Below are 15,864 nucleotides of genomic sequence, written 5' to 3' on the forward strand. Positions count from 1 at the left end.
GGCATTTCTGTAAAACGAGAAAAAAAAAAATCCCTTACCACTACAATACTCGGCCAGCACAAATTTACGATCACACTAACAATCCAGTTCAACTTGCACATTCGGCGCCAGGCACCGAGGTCCGGGATGCTGAGTCAGCATCTGGCAAGACATTTGTGATGTTCAAAATGTAGAGAACACTACGAGTCCATAATCCCGCTAATGAGTCACGCGCTGCGTCCAACAAAGGGAAAGTGAGACATATTTGACCTCAGGCCAAATAGGCAGGAAGAATCTGGAAATAGTCAAATGTGTGTGCGCTGCGGCCTTTCCTTTCTGCCGCCCGAGCGACGCTCGCCGGACAGTCGCGGACAGCAGACACTCGCAGACAACGAGGCACCACACGGGAAGCGCGCGAGTGCATCGTTAGCATCTCGCCATTGTTCTCGTTGTACAAGAACAATGTAGCAGCATTTGCAGTCTTTTTGCAGCTTTTAACACAATGCCCCCCCCTCCCTAATAATATGAATTTAGTAGCTTTCAGTACTACCTTACTACATTTTGTTCAAAGTTCCTGTCAAGTGGAAATCATTTTTGGGGATGAAGTCAACACTAATGGATTATAAATTGTGGAAAATAAAATTAATTTGTGGTTCTGGACCTTTTTTGTGCGTCCATGGACCTCGTCTCCTTTGTACGCCAGACTCGTCTTCCACGTGCACGTCTTTACCAGGTTGCCTGTCAGCAGGCCTTTTCTCGCTCCATCATTGGCCGCTAGGCCGTAATGCCTCAGCCAATGAGAATGTGGCAAGAATTTTACGACCGCGCTGATGCGTGTGGAGGTCACCATTGGTCAGAAGCAGGATGATGACACCACGAGCAATCCCATGCATTACCTTTCAGTCAATTGAAATAAAACGCTGAGTCATGTAGCAACAGTGGAAGTCATCAAAGCTGCACAAGTATGTGTTTTTTTCATTTTACACACATTTCAATTGATTTAATATACTGTAAATATTTGAACACTAAGCATAAAAGCCCTGGAACAGATCCTTGGAGAACACCAACCTTCTAAACAAGTCAAAATGTAATTTCTTCTTAGTATAATTATATATTATAAAAACAATGTACCCTGATTAAATACACAAATACCCGTTTATAGAGTTTCTCTCCATGTACGCACATGGATTTTAGAGAAACAAGCCAAGGTCCCCCGCTGAGTGCGAGTGGAGCTCATCAGCGATGCTCTTTCTGCTTTCACCCTTCATCTTCCATCTCTCTTCTTTTTCCCCTCTTCATCTTTTTTTTTTTTTCTCCCAGAGCTCTCTTTTTGCCTGCACCGACTTTGAAGTGCTTCCCCTCGCAATGTCTGCCGGCATTCCCATCGCAAAAAAAACACGTGAAAGAGACTTTTTAAAAAAGATGCTCGGAGTGTGAGAAGATTGTTGGAAATATAAATAGAACACACTTATTCGTCAATCTCAACAGGGGTGTGTCGACTTTCGAAAAAGCCATACAGTAAAAGTGTCCATCTCTATTGTTTGGGAACATGTCATTCTTCTTCCAAGTTCATCTGTTGTGTCTCCTCTTAGTCTCGCCCACGCCCCCCCTCAAACGGGCGACGACTTGCTCATCGCTTTGGCGCCAGGAAGCAGCTGCCCGCCCTGCAGGAAGTGGACAATAAAGGACAAAAGTAGGCTCGGGGTGTCCGCTACCAGACAAAGTACATCTGGCAGGTCAGTCCACACTGTGCCCACATTGTCAGCTTGGAGTATTGCCTTGACAAAAAAAAATATTATTCAAATATTATTTTTGTCTGTCTATTAGATGATACTCCACCATTTGTGTTCAAATCTTCATAGCATTTGTTAGCCAAAATATGCTAGTCTGTCAATGGCATTCCCCATAATGTGTTAGCATTAAGCTAAGGCCAATTTAAAATACACAACAGTAGTTGTCTTTCTTTAGCTGTTTCGAGCCAAACAAAGAATGGAGCGCCACAAAGAAACGGGAAATGATTGGCATGCCGCGGGACAAAGTGCGTGTGCTGCGGCGTCTGTAAATAGTGCAGCTCCCTCCCGCAGACTTCCTTATCGCCGCGGCATCGCCAACGTTGGCCCCTGTGAAGTCGGCGCTTGCTATTGTTCCCTCCGAGCTCCTACAATGGCATTGACATGAGACTTAGTGTCCCCTCCTAAAGAACTTCAAATCAAATCAAATGTGTGAAAATTGGAATTAAAAAAGGTGACCTCAAATTAAATTGAACAGCTGAGGGAGTCTAGCGCTACAGTTATAAAAATGATGTGAGCATCCTGAAAAGATGATGAGAAGATAAGATCCAGCGCCCTTCACTTTGCATCCTTCTTTTGTGGGAAGTCCCAAGTCGTTCCCTGTCAATCACCCGTTGGAGAGCGAGCGCATTGCTGAAAAGGTCAGCATAGGGAAAGCACCCGACGAAAACAAAATGTTTTAAATTATCGTCTTTGTGGAGCCGTCAAGTCACCACTCGCATTCTTAGCTTGCGTAATGTTTGTGCCAAAGGGAACACGGCGTCTCCGCATTCCGAGCTCGGCCAGGTGCGTCAAGTCAGCTGAGATAAATGGAGCCGTGTCACGAGGCACTCAAGACATCATACGATGATGAAAAGACGAGATAGAAGTCGGCACGCAGTTGAGGAATTTTTTTTTTTTTTTGCTTTAGCTTGAGAGTCAAAATTTGAGTGATGTGAACGTAACTCAACTCACGTCAACAAGCAAAAGTTGGACAGAAAAAGAACCAATCCTTGATTTAAAAAACAAGAAATTAAACAGACTTTAAACTGAAAAGCAGAAGAGCAAGTGCCGTGAACCTGTTCAACTGAAACTGAAAGAAAAAAGATGTCCGAAAGTTGCGCACTTGACAGCGTGACATCTTTTGAAAGATGAGATTCAAATCTTTAGCGAGCAGGAATTCGTTCAACCTGAGGCACGGCGGGCGCCTTCGTCACATGATCAAGCCATCACCTGTAATGACTGTTACATCATTGTCCCACTTTTTTTTTTTTTTTTAGCTGCAAAACATCCTCATAAGACCTACAAAGTACGCTTATTATTTAATTATGGCCGCCTCATTTGGAATTCGGAAGCGCAGCGGAGGGTCCTTTGGCACATGAAATCATTGATGCTGAAGGATGATAATTGATAGTTATGACAGGTTCCGGCGTGGACATTTGGCCGGCTGGCCGCCATTGGTTGTCAATCAAGAGCAAACAGCGAGAAATGGCTTTTAAACGCGCCAATGCCCCCATTGAAAGAATTGTGGACCGAGCTGAGCCGAGGGGGCGGGGCAAACCAAAAAGGGAGGGGGGGGGGGCAAGGTGCTGATGAGAGAGAGAGAGAGAGAGGAAGAAAGATGCGTCACTGCGGAGCATCTCCATTGATAAAGTGCGGCGACTGCAGCAGGACGCGCTCGCCGTCATCATGCGCTGGCACTTTGTTTGCCTCCGCTCGACACAGAACACGCCGGAGCTAAAAGCGAACGAGCTCCAGAGCAGCATCCGCAAGTGAGACGGATGTAAACGCGTCTCGGCACCGAGGTAAGAAAGGCGCTCCGGACAGAGATGCTCACATTGCGACCGCATCGGATGTCAACAAAAGCCCGCCGTCGGCTCAACCGCATCTTAATTAGCATAGAGGAACGCTGAGAGGTGTCCACAGAATTCCATGACGTCATTGTGAGATAGCGACCAGAAGAAACAAACTTTTCTTCCTCTCTTGTCCGCATCCCGCCCCGCCGACATCCCCCGACTTCTTCTAACGCCAGCCCCACCCCCATCCGTCACCCTGGGCTCCACGGAGGCGAGCGGGGCGCCATCGTCGGCCATGAAGCTGGTGAACGGAGGAGGGCGAGAAGGAGGAGAGAAGGCGGCGTTCTCCTTTAAGAAGTGTTCGGCTTTTCAGTTTGTCAAGAGGAAGGTGAGTCGGGGCCACGCAAAGATGATGTCACTGCTGAAGACGCCTCCCCTCCAAGCAGTGACATCAGATGCTTCTGAAATATTTTTGAATACATTTTAATTTATTTTTTATTATATATGAAATTTCAACGCCGCCTTGTTTTGTTCATCAGGTGCGCCGATGGATGCAGAATCCCAAAGTAAGCGTGGAAAAGGCGCAGGGCAAACGTGTGGCCAAGCGCCCGCCGGTTGACGAGCCGCGCCACCCCTTCTCGGCCTCGTACGGCTGCCACCACTACGCCGGCGGCACGCCTTACGGCGGCTGCGCGGCCCACCGCTACCGTCCCGACGCCGCCTCCGAGCCCTCGCAGACTTACGAGAGCAAAAGCTTCAAGGTGAGCGCCGTGAGATATTGCTGTTCGGATTCCAAGCGCCACCTTGAATGTCGGTCACATGTTTTTTGTCAGATGATTGACGCAACGTGAACTTGTGCGAACACGCACGTCATTATTCAACATTCCGTTCTTGCGTTATATCAGCGATACTCACTCAGCGCCGGCGCGTACTCACACTTACAAACTCACAAAATAAACGTCAAAGGAATGTGCAGTGTGATCGCTGCCGTGAAGGACTGTCATTAGCATCGGCTGTCAGCCCCTCGTCTCTCTGGCCTTGACCCCTCGGCGACCCGACGAGGCCGCTCGAAATATGACTCACATTTTATGGCCCTGTGAAAAAACAACGCGAGGGGGGGGGAGGGCGAAAGTGGCTCGATAGAAGACACTTAAAAAAAAAAAAAAAAAAGAAACAGGTCACCGAGGATATAAAGAGAGACAAGAAAAGCTGAGTGGACGCTTTTATTGGAGCAGCAAAGCAGGAGCATAAATCCGAGTGAATGTTTAGCATGCCTTGCTCAATGGCAGTCATGCATTTTCCTTTTTAGGGTGACAAATCTTTCACCGAGCGGGACGCGCGGACGGTCCAGCGATTCCATTTCAAGCCTCGCCGGCGAGACGTTTTACTGCCGCGTTGACCTTTGCGCTCCTTGGTGATGTCATCGCGGCGCTGGCATTGTTCAACTTGCAATTGTAGTACGTGCTACAGCCGGGTGGAAAAATTTAATTTGGGGAACGAATCTCTCGACGGGCTCGTGAGCACTTTTGCCAGCTTTGCGCTCGACCGGGTTGCTATGACGACGCAAAGACAAGCCAAACGTCCCGCCGAGCCTCCCCGCGGAGGCTAAATAGGATCTGTGTCAAGTCGAACGGTCCTCTGACGCGTCGCGAGGTTCCACGGGGGGAAAAAAAAACGGTTTGAAATGTTTACACTTATGTGCCGATACACTCAACAAATATAAGAGGATGGGCTGACATTATATAATCGTGTCATCCATAAAGAGGTCATTGCCAGACTCAAATTCAGCCCGGCTTGGAGATGGCTTTCATATTTGTGTTACATTTATGCCACACATCTCTTATCTTGCGTGTGTGTTATCCTGGCTGCGTTCCAAACTTAGTGGAAAACATGTTCTGCCTGAGGCAGCAAAGAAAAAAGTGCGGCGCTTCACACACTGCACGTTCGCTCCTCACCAAAAGTTTGCTTGGGACAACTTCCAACTGTGACCTTCTCCAAACTTTCCAACGGTTGACTGGGTCAGTACTCTTTACACAACTTGCTGAGCAATTCAATCCAACATTTGAAGCCAGCCAGTTACAAATTAATGTTATTTGCAACGGGGGGGTTGGGGGTGGGGGGGCAGTTACATGTCAACACCAACATGGGTTTGTTTTTCCAGGTGAGGAGGTGGAAGATGCCCACGTGTGCACACAGCAAGGCCAAGAGTGACGTGGGCTGTTGCCAGTCCTGGGGGGGCGGCATCCATGGCGTTCACAGCATCCGGACCCCGCCCCCCTTCGTGGTCAGCCCCATCATGCTGGAGTGCAGCGTGTGCAGCGGGCCCTACATCGACTACGTGCCGGACGATAACTGGCAGCCGCGCCAGCGCACACAGGTCCTTTTTTTTTTTTTTCCCTTTCACGTTTGCTCCTGCAAACTTTCGGACTGCACTGTATTTTCGCTTCATTCTCCATCGACTCATGAAATCCGAGTCCGTTTTTGACATGTCAAGTATTTAGTACAGGAAAAGCTGCACTCATCAGGTTACTTGGCGCTGTCTGGCTGGGGGTGGGGGGTTCTGGCCAGCGTCGCCCCGGCAACGCAGCCTCATTGAGCCGCATCAGGTAACGGGAAAGTAGGGCAGTAGGTGTCGTTTGCCAAGTGCTGATTTAGGGTACAAAGTGGGCCTCCGCGTGGCCAGAAGCCAAGATTGTTATTTTGACTCACAAGTTAGTTAGATCGCCTTCATTTGCGCCAAAGTCTTTGATATGCTTTTTTTTAAAAATGTTTTCAAGTTCAATTTTTTAATGGTGACTTTGTATGTTCACCCGCAGGCCGTGGACTTTTACTACCACAACGAGTGGACGGAGCCGGACGGCTACTGTTGCCCCGGCGACGGCGGTAAGTGGACTGCCAATAAGAGCGCTGTTGTTTCCTTTACACCAGTCGTGCGGCCGAATCATCGGAATTTTTTTTTGTTTTGGTTGTTATGCAGTAATTTCCGTTTGTGCCTGTTGGCTCTCCAGCTTGTTGTTTTCGTTGCAAACGATTCAGCAAGTTGCGACAGGACTTCGCTTACCTCATCTCGCTCTTATTTAGCTCCCAAAATAGTACCGTATTTGTATTTTTTTTTGCATTTTCTCGCTTTGTCTGTGGCAGTGTGCATCAGCGGTAACCCGGTTTTTGTAATAGCGTCATCGTAAACCGTCTGCACCTTGACGCCGTTTTATTAAGCATTGAACCTCACGGATGAGCGCTGGATGGAAGGCTGCGCCGCTGTGGGAGTGGTCACAGCCAACGTTAGTCATGGCCAGCGAACTCCTCACAAAACAAAATGTACAATCCAAATTCAAAGCTTTTCAAGCAAACAAAAGATCCACTCCCATGTTTTCCCAAAGTGTACTTGGTGAGTAAAACGTGTGTGTGCGTGCGTTATGTAAGTGGCAATATTGTGGATGGCAACCCGTGTGACTCCCACTCTGGGAGGTCCGTTCGTGAGAGCGCAGGAAGGGCGGCGAGGCCATGCCAGGCGGCGGATATTAAGAGCTGGAGCGTAAACATGGTCACGACCCACTCGCCAGCATGGCCCCTCCCCCCGCCTTTCATATCAACATATTCATCCATCCATCTCTCTGGCGGCTGTTGTGTCTATCATTCCACCCAGCGGGAGGGCGCCGTTGAATGCGAATGAAGCTCGACCGGTTACGTAAAAAGGCCGCTCTATTCACCAGGTCCAAATAAAAGCCATGTGTGCTTGGACGCCATCGCTGACCCTTGTCAAACTGGTCTCGCCAACCTATTAACTCGAGCTGCATCTTGTCTGAAGCTCATTTGCGGTGCCGTTCGGTCTGCCGATGCGCCGCTAGCCACAGTGTGCTCGGTCGGGTGGCATAAACGGAAAAAGCATGTCGAGACAGCCAAAAGGGTGCGACGTCGCCCGTTGTGCATCATTCTGGCGTGGGCGTGTGTGTTTGTTGAGGCCTCAAGGGCAGGTCTGCACAGGTACCTGATGGTATCCCCCCCCAAAAAAAGTGTTTTGTGTGTCGAGTCTACATTTTTACAGTAGAGATTCCCCCCCAAAAAAACCTCCTTTGTCCCATTCCAATTTATGGCACTGCGCTTATTCAACCTTTGACCTCTGGTGGTGTGGGACCGCTATTAAAACTCAATCAGTGTCTTGTTTTTTCAGCAATTCGAGCGGCGTGTCGACGAGCGAGCGGCCTCGCTCGCTATCTTTGTGAGGGACAACAAGGCGCACAGTCAGAGCTGTCACAATGACGCGTGTTGTTCCTCCGCTGGACACTAGTCTGAACAGACTCAGTCTGTTCTTTTGCAATCTGGATTGTTATTTCATTCCCGTTTGCAAGGAGGAGGCGTGGCAACCAGCGTCGCTCGAGAGCAGTCTCCAAATTTCACAATGGAGAAAACTGGCACAAGTTGAATGCAGATATTTTTATAACAGTGACACACCGGGGAGAAACAAAAGCAGGGTTAAGGTATCAAAGTAGGGTTTTAAAGCAGCGGTAGGATTTGCACGGCACTACAAGGCACCGATTTCTTTTTTTTTTTTCCCCCAAAAGTTGTTAGAACCGCTTTTTTTCCACGCTACGACGCTGAAAGTCAAAAATCCGACTTTTCCATTGAGTGCCTAAACGCAGCACATTTGAGTGCAAGCCGAGCGTCCAAACAAGAAGGCGTTACGTCTCCGCCTTCCAGACGGAGAAAAGAAAGAAGGAGGGGGGCAAGGGGGGGGATCCGTCAGATGAAACCTTCCTGGTTAAGGAATGCGCCCCAGTGTGATCACCTCTCGGAGCCCACCTTCACGCGCAACCCGGGGCACCGTAACATCTCTATGAAAGACACAACAGCTGCTTTGACGTGTGAGTACGAGCTGCTTTTAAACGCAACATACGCATCGACGTATGCTTCAAACGGAGAAAAAAAGACGGCAATTATTAACTTATGCATGGATTTACACCGTTATGTGCCGGGTGGGGGGGGGGGGGGGGGGGAGCGGTTGGTTGAGGGCGTTACGTAAGCGTAATGCCAATAACCTACTTTGGGGGAAACACATATTTGCTTCATTCACTCCACAAGCAGTAAAGTATAGCCTTTAAAATGTCCCCCGAATTCTTGTGGGATGTAACTGCTGTGTGTTTACTTCCTGTCAACTTTATTTATTTAGTCTATCTAAAGTCACTTGAGGCATCTTACCAATGACTCCTTTTTAAGCTTGCTTTCCTCCCCTATTTTAACCAGTTCTTACATTTACACTTTGAGAAAGTGACGTGGCTGTCCTGATAAAATCTGCCACCTTGTCCACTCGAGATAAAATTAAGGTGCCTTACATAATGTTCACTTCACTGTGCGCAGTTGCGCTCAAGTTTTTTTTCTGTTTGAAACCATGTTCAAGCCCCCAAGTGTGAATCCCCTCACGCTGTACTTTTCCACTAGCAGCCACTTTTTTTTTTTTTTGCATCCGATCCCCTCCCCTCCTGTTGACTTTTTTTTTTTTTGCTGCGTCGCAGTGCCGCTATAATTGATCATAAGCTAAGTTTCATATTTGTGAATCAATTTCACAAGTTATTGCAAAACATTATTGGGGGTTATTGGGGGTATTTATATATCTAAAAGTTTACATTAGTCGGTGCACTTTCAAGAGGGCGAAAATAACTGGAATGTAAGGAATTCTCACTTTGTCTGCTTCATACCTCTACTAAATATTGTAGGACACTAACCAATTGAAAGACAATCATAGCCCCAAAACTAACAAATGAAGCAATTTATGAAAATAATTTAAGTTGTAGGGGAAAAAATAAGCAAACGGTATCTGCACCAAATATTACCGAATTCTCCGTTCATTAAATGTTGCGGAGAACTCATAATATTTGAGGCCCAATCATTGCCCAAAAGCTAACAATCGGCGTTAAAATATTTCAGTTGGAAACAATAAAAAAAAGAAGGGTATTTAACGCCGAAGCGCATGACGTTGCAGGGGAGCCCCATGTTTTATTTAAAGACATTTCTCGACGTAATAAACCTCCACTTTGAACCATGTTAACATCGTCTTGGTGGACATTCCACAGTCAGGCGTGCTTTTATCGTCACATGGTGTTCTCTCTGATGCTCTTGCGCAAAAAAGTGTGCAAATAGGCAGTGAAAAGAACACTTTTAGTTATTTGACGTCAGCACGCCGGGAGCGAGGGCGTGGCCGAAGGACTCGCTTTCAGAGCGTTGACTTCTCCGATTGGTCCAAGCCCGGCACGGCTCGTCCAATCGGAGCGAGGATGTCTCTTGAGCCACGCCTCCCCAGAAACGCCTCCTTTGGCTTCGTCATAAAGGGAAAGAGGCAAACTTGAAAGCTGACAGTCGCTTCTTTTTCGCCGTGTTGCATTTCCTTCCTTGGCCTCGCCAACATGACGATTAAAAGTGCAACAGGACAGACCGAGATGACTTATTCCAAGTCGAAAGGGCTTGTGGCCTTAGTCAGCGGTACGAAAGTGGATCGCGATGGCTGCGTGGTGTTTTGCACCCAGACGGATGAATGCAAGCCTAACTTTAAATTGTCTTTCAGCTTTCATGAAACAGCGAAGGATGGGACTGAACGACTTCATCCAGAGGCTCGCCACCAGCGCCTACACCTGCAAACAGTCAGTACATGGCTTTTTTCTTCTCACCTTGTGCTTGCCAATTTTGTATGCGGCTATACTGTGTATAGATGTAGTCCAATATTTTAATGATTTCAAAATAATGATGATAAAGTATGTATTTAGTGATTTGTCTTCACATTAAATCATTTTTGTTGGAATCAGATACAAGCTGTAATTTTGAAGGTTTTTTTTTTTTTTTTGGTTTAATATTTTGTAATTGCTGTTTTAGTGCCGAGGTGCAGTCCATCCTGAACCTGAGTCCTCCGCAGGATGCTGAGCTCATGAGCACCACCCCGTCTCCACCTGTGAGTCTGATCAATTATCAAATTTGACATTCGGTACGGTCCACCTGCTCACAAAGCACTGACGCTGTCACAGGCATTTTCAGTGCGCTTTGTTGCGTAACTGCTTTTAAGTCTTTAAAGGATTTTTTTGTTTTCATGTAATCTGCAAAAAAGAAAGCTATATTCCCCTCTGAGGGACTTTTATTATTCCGTATTCCTTTTTTGGAAAAAGTACGCGTTCCCATCCTGCATCACTAACGTCACGCATGTTGCTTCAACCAGCCCAGCCCGACACAACAGATCAACCTGGGCCCGTCGTCCAACCCGTCAGCCAAGCCCAATGACTTCCACTTCCTAAAAGTGATCGGCAAGGGTAGCTTCGGCAAGGTGCTGCTGGCCCGCCACCGTCAAGACGACCGCTTCTATGCCGTCAAGGTGCTGCAGAAGAAGGCCATCCTCAAGAAGAAGGAGGTAAGAAGACAAAAGGCCACCTTCCAATTTGGCGCAGGAGTTAATTATTTTTTTTGGGGCTACTCAGGAGAAGCACATCATGTCAGAGAGGAACGTGCTGCTGAAGAACGTCAAGCATCCTTTCTTAGTGGGCCTGCACTACTCATTCCAGACAGCTGACAAACTCTACTTTGTCCTCGACTACATCAACGGAGGAGAGGTGAGTCACATGAGCCCCCCCACCCCCCCCAAAGGTCAGGAAGGAAGACTGACTCTCCACAATTAGCTCTTCATCCAGCTGCTTGTGTGTAATGGAGTTGATTTCCTGCCATTGTTGGACAAGCAGCGAGGAGAAAATCCATCTGGGAAGAGAAGATGATTTTTAACTTGAAAATGATACCTCATGACATTTTTATAAGCTAAACGAGGGCCAAGCTGATTTAGCTTTTTTCAAATGATATTTCTTTATCTGACTGGTGCAAATGTTGTGTCCACAGCTCTTCTACCACCTGCAGCGCGAACGTTGCTTCCTGGAGCCCCGCGCGCGCTTCTACGCCGCCGAGATCGCCAGCGCGTTGGGCTACCTGCACTCGCTCAACATCGTCTACCGTGACCTCAAGCCCGAGAACATCCTGCTGGACTCGCAGGGCCACGTGGTGCTCACCGACTTCGGGCTCTGCAAGGAGAACATCGAGCCCAACGGAACCACCTCTACCTTCTGCGGCACGCCCGAGGTAACGACGACGACATACAAAATCATCATGTATGCTCCAATTGTTTATTTTTCTAACCTCATGTTTTGTCTGCTGGCAGTATTTAGCTCCTGAGGTTCTCCACAAACAACCGTACGACCGCACGGTGGACTGGTGGTGCTTAGGAGCCGTCCTGTACGAGATGCTCTACGGCCTGGTGAGGTTCCGCCTCGCTTTGCCTTCTTCCTCGCCGCGTTAGCACGCAGCTAACACAAGGCGTGTCCCCGCAGCCTCCCTTCTACAGCCGCAACACGGCCGAGATGTACGACAACATCCTGACCAAGCCTCTGCAGCTCAAGCCCAACATCTCCAATGCCGCCCGCCACCTCCTGGAGGGCCTCCTGCAGAAGGACAGGACCAAGCGGCTGGGCTGCGCCGACGACTTTGTCAGTTCCGCTCCACTCGCACGAGGCTATTTGTTGTTCTTTCTCCGACTGATGGATTATTATCTCCTCAGATGGAAATCAAAAACCACATGTTCTTCTCGCCCATCAACTGGGATGACCTCAACGCCAAGAAGATCACGCCACCCTTCAACCCCAACGTGGTAAGAAAATGTCACTGATTTTGACCCAGCTGAGCGATTAATCGTCTGGCGTGTCATCCGTCCTCTCGCAGACGGGCCCCAACGACCTGCGGCACTTTGACCCGGAGTTCACAGACGAGCCGGTGCCCAACTCCATCGGCTGCTCGCCCGACAGCGTGCTGGTGACGTCCAGTATCACGGAGGCGGCCGAGGCCTTTGTGGGCTTCTCCTACGCACCTTCCATGGACTCTTACCTATAGGGGGGGGGGGGGGGAAAACTCTTGTCACTTTGCAACAAACTGCTGTGTGTAAATATTCCACAAATGGACAACACAAGCAACTTGCGACCAAGTTGCTGAGCACACATTCCGCCACGTAGCCGCCGTCATCATTCCTTTTTTTCTTTCCTTTTTTTTTTTATTTCACAGGTTGAAGAAAGGAGATCGCTGAATGTTACAGAGTGGCCGTTTGTTGTCAATGGTGCCTTTTAGGGGGGGGGGGGTGATGGCGTGCTTAAAAGGAGGGCGCTGCAGCACCTTGAAAATGCAGCTGATCATTTTGCGCACCGAAATATTGCAAATGGTGAACAAGAGAAACTTGCTGCTATGCTGCCACAACGTGCGGACACAGCGCCCTATACGTGACGTCATCGTCCCAGTTGTTTTTTCGGTCAGCGAGCATTAATTCACTAACGATTCCGTACTAGTGTGCTCGTCATGTTGTTGAACGCTATTTAAGTTTGTAAATTGAGATGTGAGTGTGGAGATGTGCTCGTATGGTCTGTCATGTTTGCAGATGAGACGAGCTTTGTTTGCAATAAAAATGAGATGTTTCTGATGATTGTTTTGATGGTCTCACACCGCCCCCTTCTGGTCAGAATTGGTTGGTGTAAAGGGTGCCTATATAATTACACTTTTTCACCACAGGGGGGCAGGCAAGAGCGAGGTGGGGAGGACTAGACAGCGGGCAGCGCAGACACTCAAAAACCGCATCAGGCACGACCCCCAAAATAGACACCCGAGGGGTGTCAAGTGCCACAAAGGAACCAGAAAAAGGGGGCGAGGAGAGGGCGAAAGGGAGCCGAGATTTGCGGGTATCATCATGGCGCTCATCCCGTCGCAGGTTCTCCGCGTGGCCATCCTGCTCTCCTACTTCTCCATCCTATGCCACTACAAGGCTCTGGACATGCCGGCGCACCAGACCTACGGGGGCAGCTGGAAGTTCCTCACCTTCATCGACCTGGTGAGACTCGGCTCCTCTCGACTCAGTTCGGCTTCGGGCGCGGCTAGTTTAGCTCACGATATTCGATCCAAAGCGCGTTTTTGGGCCATTTTGATGCAACAAAGTGAGGTTGAGCAGGTCTTTGTCTCTTACCTGGGGTGCTGATGCAGCTATCGCAGGGAAGGATGTGGCCATGAACGCGCATCCTCCCTGCTTTGCCCCCCGTGCTGCTAGTTGGCTAACATACGAGCTAGCATGGTAGCCACCCACATTACGTCTTCTACAGCTCATGTCAACATTACCCAGCAGAAGATAAAGAACGAGACGCTTCCTTTTCATTCATCAGTTTTATTTTGTTGTCCCAAGGTGTGTAAGCCGCCGAGCACAACTTTTGAGTGCTGTCAAATTGAATTTAGTGCGCGACAGCGTAATAATAAGTGCAAATAAACATGACCTCTGTTCTCACTAGCTTGTGAAAACAATGGACACTCACACGGGCTGCGCCCGAACAATACAGGGATTGTTTTTCTCTTCACTGGGCCGCTTGATGGTTCCTCGGCCTCTGTCATGCTAAGCTTACATCTGGAGCTCTGAACTTTATTGACAGCTTTATTGTGTAGCTGTCCAATTGTAAACATTTTTTTTCCACACATACTGCTGGATATTCATATGATTTAGCCATGCATCATCTTTTTTTTCCAATGCACAAAAAATTCTAAAAATATTGCCTACCTCCATACTATCATTTATTGTCTCCCGCTCCTGTTCCATTTTTCTGCAGGTGATCCAGGCGGTGTTCTTCGCCCTGTGCGTTTTGATCGACGTCTCCAGTCTGCTGACCAAAGCCGGCGAAAACCGCGAGCAGGAGCGGCAGCTCAGGAAGCTGATTGGCCTGAGGGACTGGATGATGGCCGTCCTGGCCTTCCCTGTCGGAGCGGTGAGCATGTCCAATGGCAGAGTCCCTTTTTTTTTTTTTCCTATCCACTTTGAATTGCCTATATTGACGTTCCTTAATGTTGTTTTTGCGGCTTCTCAGTTTGTGGTGTTCACCTTCTGGAGTCTGTACCTTTACGACAGAGAGCTGGTCTACCCCAAACTCCTGGACAACTTCATCCCTCAGTGGCTCAACCATGGCATGGTGAGTTTTCACACGAGTTTGGAGTCTTTAGCATTCACATTTTTGGCTCCTCCCTTTCAGCACACTACCGTGCTGCCGTTCATCATCATCGAGATGCGCACCACCCACCATCGCTACCCCAGCAGGTCGTGCGGCCTGGTGGCCGTCTGCTGCTTCGGCGTGGGCTACATCCTCTGGTGCCGACGTCCTCGTTCATTTGGCTTCCGTGTCTCCCGCTGACCTTCTTTTTTTTGTGCAGGACTTGCTGGGTACAGCAGATGACGGGCATGTGGGTGTACCCCATCCTGGAGCGCATCACGCCGCTCGCCCGCCTCGTCTTCTTCACGGTGCTCACCGCCGTCATTTGCATCTTCTACCTGCTTGGAGAAATACTTAACAGCTACATCTGGTATCAACCTCACCCAGGTATAAACACACACACGCACACACACACTGAATCGATTTAAAATCCCCCCCTCCTCCTCTAGCAAAGGTCAAATGTGAATGATCCAGTGGAGTCACACCTGAGGTCACGTCAAGCTCCGCCCACCCAGACAGCAGAAGGATTGCAGAGCTGTGACCTTTGAACTCCATCAACACCAACAAGCCTGAAAATGGGAAACTGGACGCCCACTTTTGTACTTTTTTTTTTAAATCTCACCAAAGCAAGGCGCACACGGATATGTCAAAACGAATCTTCTTGAAAGCACACCGAGTCACATGTCAAGCGAAAGGTCTTGATAAGAGCTTTATTCTGTCATGACGTCCTCGCATGTTGATGGACCTCGCCACCATTTTATGTGGGAGCCCCTGGATAAAAGATGAGCGGAACCCAGTCAGAAATCAAATGAGATTCAAACCCAGAACCTTTCGACTGCAAGCCAGCCACTCTACCCACTACTGGAGTGTGCCTCCAACTGACTCTTATTAAAAGTCCTGATGAGGCCTTTCCAAAACTCTTGTGACATTTTCATCATGTGCAGTGCAAAGCCTTGAGGAGACATTGAACTGTAGAGGGCGCTACTGAGTATCCAGCACATTGACCCAGTTCCATAATACAGGTTACTTATTGGATTAGGTTACATGACGCCGTTCTTCTTATGGGGATGCTTTGGCAAGATGGTACACATCCAAACAGGTCAAGTTTTTTTTTTTTTTTGCTTGGTGAAGGTAAAAAAAATCTTATAGGATGCTGAATCTACACATAACCTCTATTTATTGGACCAGGTTCTGACTAAACTACTGTACTTAACTTGAATGATGAGTCACGTGATCAACTTTAACAATAAATCCATAAAGTTGTTCTGAGCCTTGTTTAGTTCCATGCCCAAAAGAAAG

The 15,864-nt window shown here is 48.3% G+C and overlaps 2 protein-coding genes across 5 annotated transcripts; both read left to right on the forward strand.

The window, feature by feature from the left end:
* The first annotated feature begins 3,397 nt into the window (after positions 1–3,397).
* On the forward strand, positions 3,398–12,454 carry sgk1 (serum/glucocorticoid regulated kinase 1). Of its 4 annotated transcripts, XM_049757576.2 has the most exons (14): positions 3,398–3,553; positions 3,781–3,932; positions 4,084–4,305; positions 5,706–5,921; positions 6,361–6,427; positions 10,101–10,176; positions 10,406–10,481; positions 10,743–10,931; positions 10,999–11,130; positions 11,408–11,644; positions 11,724–11,819; positions 11,893–12,048; positions 12,120–12,209; positions 12,281–12,454. In XM_049757576.2, the coding sequence occupies exons 2-14, from the start codon at positions 3,840–3,842 to the stop codon at positions 12,446–12,448; spliced, it is 1,818 nt and encodes a 605-aa protein (XP_049613533.1). In that variant the 5' UTR covers positions 3,398–3,553; positions 3,781–3,839; the 3' UTR covers positions 12,449–12,454. The 4 variants fall into 4 exon arrangements, with proteins under 4 accessions (XP_049613533.1, XP_049613534.1, XP_049613535.1 ...); XM_049757577.2 differs by lacking the exon at positions 3,398–3,553 and having other exon boundaries at positions 3,734–3,932; XM_049757578.2 differs by lacking the exons at positions 3,398–3,553; positions 3,781–3,932; positions 4,084–4,305; positions 5,706–5,921; positions 6,361–6,427 and adding an exon at positions 8,238–8,406.
* Positions 12,455–12,596: 142 nt separating this feature from the next.
* aig1 (androgen-induced 1 (H. sapiens)) lies at positions 12,597–15,834 on the forward strand. The gene is made up of 6 exons (XM_049757672.2): positions 12,597–13,430; positions 14,191–14,346; positions 14,446–14,547; positions 14,608–14,723; positions 14,786–14,952; positions 15,015–15,834. Exons 1-6 carry the CDS (start codon positions 13,290–13,292, stop codon positions 15,032–15,034), a joined length of 702 nt encoding a protein of 233 aa, XP_049613629.1. The 5' UTR covers positions 12,597–13,289; the 3' UTR covers positions 15,035–15,834.
* Positions 15,835–15,864: the final 30 nt, after the last annotated feature.

The sequence above is a fragment of the Syngnathus scovelli genome, chromosome 20, assembly GCF_024217435.2.
Source record: "Syngnathus scovelli strain Florida chromosome 20, RoL_Ssco_1.2, whole genome shotgun sequence".
Lineage (NCBI taxonomy): Eukaryota > Metazoa > Chordata > Actinopteri > Syngnathiformes > Syngnathidae > Syngnathus > Syngnathus scovelli.

What these genes read in the sequence shown, in the direction of transcription:
- sgk1 (XM_049757576.2), top strand. Translation starts at nt 3,840, where the DNA reads ATGAAGCTGGTGAACGGAGGAGGGCGAGAAGGAGGAGAGAAGGCGGCG. An exon ending in ACGAGAGCAAAAGCTTCAAG is followed by an intron (nt 4,306 to 5,705) that starts GTGAGCGCCGTG and finishes TTGTTTTTCCAG; the next exon opens with GTGAGGAGGTGGAAGATGCC. An exon ending in ACGAGATGCTCTACGGCCTG is followed by an intron (nt 11,820 to 11,892) that starts GTGAGGTTCCGC and finishes GTGTCCCCGCAG; the next exon opens with CCTCCCTTCTACAGCCGCAA.
- aig1 (XM_049757672.2), top strand. Translation starts at nt 13,290, where the DNA reads ATGGCGCTCATCCCGTCGCAGGTTCTCCGCGTGGCCATCCTGCTCTCC. An exon ending in TGGCCTTCCCTGTCGGAGCG is followed by an intron (nt 14,347 to 14,445) that starts GTGAGCATGTCC and finishes GCGGCTTCTCAG; the next exon opens with TTTGTGGTGTTCACCTTCTG. An exon ending in GGCGTGGGCTACATCCTCTG is followed by an intron (nt 14,724 to 14,785) that starts GTGCCGACGTCC and finishes TTTTTTGTGCAG; the next exon opens with GACTTGCTGGGTACAGCAGA.